The 4,626-nt window shown below is 50.4% G+C and overlaps 1 protein-coding gene across 4 annotated transcripts in view; it reads left to right on the forward strand.

Annotated features, from left to right (window-relative positions):
• GFOD2 (Gfo/Idh/MocA-like oxidoreductase domain containing 2) overlaps positions 1-4,529 on the forward strand; it is a 35,610-nt gene extending 31,081 nt beyond the window's left edge. For all 4 annotated transcript variants that reach the window (XM_019653265.1, XM_019653288.1, XM_019653271.1 and 1 more), the window contains one exon: positions 2,940-4,529. In XM_019653265.1, the coding sequence (XP_019508810.1) occupies positions 2,940-3,838 (899 nt within the window). In that variant the 3' untranslated portion in view covers positions 3,839-4,529. The remainder of the gene's footprint in view (positions 1-2,939) is intronic.
• The last annotated feature ends 97 nt before the right edge of the window (positions 4,530-4,626 follow it).

The raw sequence follows: 4,626 nt of genomic DNA on the forward strand, positions 1-4,626 counted from the left end.
CCACAGGGACTGCAGCCCACGCCGTCGCCGGCGACTCATGGCAGCCCAGCTCCAGGTTGAGCTGCTGCTCAGCATCTCAGCTGCGGAGGGCAGTGTCACTGGCCCTCATATGTGGGATCCGAACCGGGGCCCTCCAGCATCCCAAGCGAGTTCTTAACCATCGCGCCACTCGGCCGGCCCTCGGCCGGCCCTCTTATTTTTTTATTGTAAGATATATTGCCTATGATTACTATCGTTTCTGCTGCAAAGTGACCAGATGAGTTCCCCTCCTGAGCCTTTATGAATAGAATCAGAGGGAGCTGCACCCTGCAGTGGGCAACCAGAAACTATCTGTGTCCCAATCATTGCCCCATCTGAAAACACTAAGAAAATATTCAGGGGACCAAGAAAATGAACACCAGGGTTGTTGGAGATACACAGACCCAGAGAAGGCACAGTCTTGACCTGGTTGTCCTTAGATACGCATCCAGGCTTGGCGGCTGCTCCTCCATCCAGGAAGTGCCTGTGGAGTGTGCGAGTGGAGCCTGGATGGCCTTGGAGTAGAAGCCTAAATGTGCACATTGTTCAAGATGGTCTTCAACCAGAAGAATAAGCGTGCAGAATAGTGCAGCCTAAGATGCTGTGTCATAACCACAGACAAGGCCTTGCCCTGCCTGTCAGTCCTCTGTTTAATGATCATTGCCTCTCCCCATCCACCAGCCCTTTGTGTACAGCAGCCCCCATCTTACATTCAGTGGCGAGAGCAGAATGAGCAGGGGGAGGGACCATAGTAGGCAAAGAGATCAAAAAGAAAATTTTGAAGGGGTGAACAGACCATGTATGGCCTTCGGGTTGGCCACTATATGGACTTCAGGTTTTTTTTATTCTGAATGAGATGAGAGGCCATCAGAGGGTTTTATGCAGAGGAGAGATATGATCTGATCCATCTTAAGTTTCAACTGAATTACTTTGCCTGCTGTGTTGAGAAGAAACTGAGGGAGACCAGTTAAGTTACCACGGAAATACGCCTAATCCAGGCAAAAAACAGTGGTGACTTGGATGAGTAAGGTGTCAGTGGTGGTAGTGAGAACTGGTTAGATTCTGGACATAGTTTGAAGGCTAAGCCAACAGGATTTCCTGATCATTGAGAGTGGGATGTAAGAGATGACTCCAGTGATTTTGGCTTGAGAAACTGGGAAAAAGGAGTTGCCATTGACGGAGATGGGGAAGACTCGGGGAGGGGAGTATCAAGAGCTCTGTTTGGGATTTCATCTCCAAACTTAGCCCTCCACCTTGACTGTCTTTGTGAGCGATACTACCAGCTATCTGATTTCCTGCATTGTTTATTAGGCACTGTGTAACCCCTCCAGCCCATTTCCTGGTGTGTACCCAGGTCTTTAGGAATCCCAACTCTTGGCAGTTTTCTACCTCATTGCCTTTGCACATGCACTTCCCTCTGTCTGGATACCCTTTCCCCCCTTGTACTTCCTGGGACATCTGCTCCCTTTAAGTGTTACTCCCCTGTGAAGCCTTTCCTGATCCTACCATCTGCAGTGGGGAGCTGCTCTGTGTTCCTACTAGATCTCGAGCTTGTTTCCTCAAGAAGCCTATGACTTCGTGGAGGAATTGGGATAGTGGGGTTTGAGTCGCCCACCTTGGGCAGTATTCTGTAGAATAAGTAATGGAATAACTGGATGTCTTCACGCTTCCCCAGCTTGCCCTCGTTCATGTATATGTCTAGTCCATACCACTTTTGGGGCGTTGTTAAATTTTTTTATTGAAGGGTATTAGTATCATCGGACTTCCTTCTACTTGAACCACCCCAGGTTCAGAGAGTACCCCAGGTATCGGTGTCTTATGACTGCTCATATCCTCATGAACTTTCATCTTAAAATATGGAAGAATGCTGATCCTTTCTGTTTCCTCATATAAAAGGCAGGTGCTCAGCCTTCGAGCGCTCTCTCTTTTCAGCTTTTACCTAGCTTTGTTTGCCCTCTAAGTACATTCCAGCTGCAGTGGACTCAGAACAGGTGTGAGGGCAGAAAGGATGTTTTCACTCCTTTCCCCTCCTCCTAGAGCCAAGCATTGTCTGGCCTTTTGATGACAGTAACTTATTGGACCAGTGTTTCCAGAGAACAATCTGCAGGGAATCTTGGAGCTCTGTGCAGTTTTACCTGAAAGTGCAAAGCCCATCCTCTGGAGTATAGATTCTCTTGCCCCAAGCTGGTGATCTAATAAATGCATAAAAGTCCATAGGCCTGTCCAAGAAGCATGTCTACCTCTCCGCCCCACTTGTATTAGGCAGTGTTCTCAGAGAAACAGAACCAGTAGATTGGATAGGGAGAGAGGGAGATGGAGATTTATTTTAAGGAATTGGTGCATGAGATTGTAGGAGCTGACAAATCTGAAATCCTCAGGGCAGGACAACAGTATGGAAATCCCAACAAGAGTTGATGTTGCAGACTTGAGTCTGGAGGCAGAATTCCTTCTTCTTCAGGGAACCTCAGTCTTTTTTCTTAAGCTCTTCAACTAATTAATTGAGTGAGGCCACCCACATTATGGGGGTAATCTACTCAAAGTCTATTGGCTTAAATGTCAATCACATCTAAAAAATATCTTCTCAGTGATGTCTAGATTGGTATGGGCACCATAGCCTGGCCAAGTCAACACGCAAAATGACCACAGCACCACCTCTACTTCCCACTTCTGTTCTGTGCCTTCTGTGTCTACTACTTTCATTTTTCCCTCAAGAACTTACTCCTCTTTCTCTAGCCTGTAACTGTCTCCAGTCTCAGTCACTGGGTACTATTTTCATCTAAGCTTAGTCATCTTTCCTCTTGTCCCAGGCCACCATCTGGTCTCATAGGAGGCTTTCCTGAGTCCATCTGCCTTCAAGAAATAAGTCTATTCCCCAGTATAAACCCCTTGGAACTGAGATTTCCTGTTGTGTTTCTTCTCAGGTATTGGGAAGAATGTGGTTTGTGAGAAGGCAGCAACCTCAGTGGATGCCTTCCGGATGGTGGCCGCCTCGCGCTACTACCCACAGCTGATGAGCCTGGTGGGGAACGTGCTGCGCTTCCTGCCCGCCTTCGTGCGTATGAAGCAGCTGATCGCTGAGCACTACGTGGGCGCGGTGATGATCTGCGACGCCCGCGTCTACTCAGGCAGCCTGCTCAGCCCCAGCTACGGCTGGATCTGCGATGAGCTCATGGGCGGTGGTGGCCTGCACACCATGGGCACCTACATTGTGGACCTGCTGACCCACCTGACCGGCCGGAGGGCCGAGAAGGTCCATGGACTCCTCAAGACCTTTGTGAGGCAGAATGCGGCCATCCGTGGTATTCGGCATGTAACCAGCGATGACTTCTGTTTTTTCCAGATGCTCATGGGTGGGGGGGTGTGCAGCACAGTAACACTCAACTTCAACATGCCAGGCGCCTTTGTGCATGAGGTCATGGTGGTGGGCTCTGCGGGACGCCTTGTTGCCCGGGGAGCTGACCTCTATGGGCAGAAGAACTCTGCCACACAAGAGGAGTTGCTTCTAAGGGACTCGCTGGCTGTGGGTGCAGGGCTGCCCGAGCAGGGGCCCCAGGACGTGCCGCAGCTCTACCTGAAGGGCATGGTGTACATGGTGCAGGCCCTGCGCCAGTCTTTCCAGGGGCAGGGGGACCGCCGCACATGGGACCACAGCCCTGTATCCATGGCCGCCTCATTCGAGGATGGGCTGTACATGCAGAGCGTGGTGGATGCCATCAAAAGGTCGAGCCGATCAGGGGAGTGGGAGGCTGTGGAGGTGCTGACAGAAGAACCTGATGCCAACCAGAACCTGTGTGAAGCGCTCCAGCGGAATAACTTGTGAGCCTGCATGTGGGCTTCCTGTCACAGGGCAAAGGGGCCAAGGAGGGACCAGGAGCCATGATGGGAGGGCTTGGCTTATAGTACAGACAGTGTCTTTCATTTAACAAGTCGACTTGGGCAGAATTCAGGTGAAGGCCAAGGTGGTCCCGGGAAAACAGTTCCTCCAGCATTCATTTACTCCTCAGACTTGCAGGGCGGTGACGTTCCTGTTGCTGTGGCTGAGAGGGCTAGCACAATGTGTGCGGGGCTGGGCTGCTGCTAAGTCTCTGTAGTTAATGCTGGTGAGTAGGGCCAGCAAAAGCTTGACTTGGGGGCTTCTTCGGCCTATTTGTGGTTCTAACTGGATGAGAGAGCAGAGCACGGAGCCAGTTTGGCTGATCCTTCAGGCCTGAGGAGAAATGACATGAAGCCTTGTTTCCATGCATGTCCTTCCTGGGCTTAGGGCATTTTAGGAATGGTGGGGACAGCAAGCCATCCCTCAGGGATCCACACCTGCCCCCCATCCCCATGTGACCAGGCCCTTCCAGCCTCTAGGCTGCCCCATCCCTGGCGGGGAGGAGGGGTTCTTCATTTGCTGAGCTCACAGGGGCTGTTGACCTAGGGCAGAGACCCCCTGATTTGGCAGAGGAGACAAGGGAGAACTCTGAAACATCTGATAAATGTTAATAAATAAATCAGAAACTCTAACACTATGGCATGTGGTTGTTGGCTGTTTGATAGTTAGGTTTCTTTAATAATGAAAGGCTTGTTTATTGCTGTAGATTATTTTTGTTGGTTTTTTTTTTTTTT

The sequence above is a fragment of the Hipposideros armiger genome, unplaced genomic scaffold (assembly GCF_001890085.2).
Source record: "Hipposideros armiger isolate ML-2016 unplaced genomic scaffold, ASM189008v1 scaffold_9, whole genome shotgun sequence".
NCBI classification, from domain to species: Eukaryota; Metazoa; Chordata; class Mammalia; order Chiroptera; family Hipposideridae; genus Hipposideros; species Hipposideros armiger.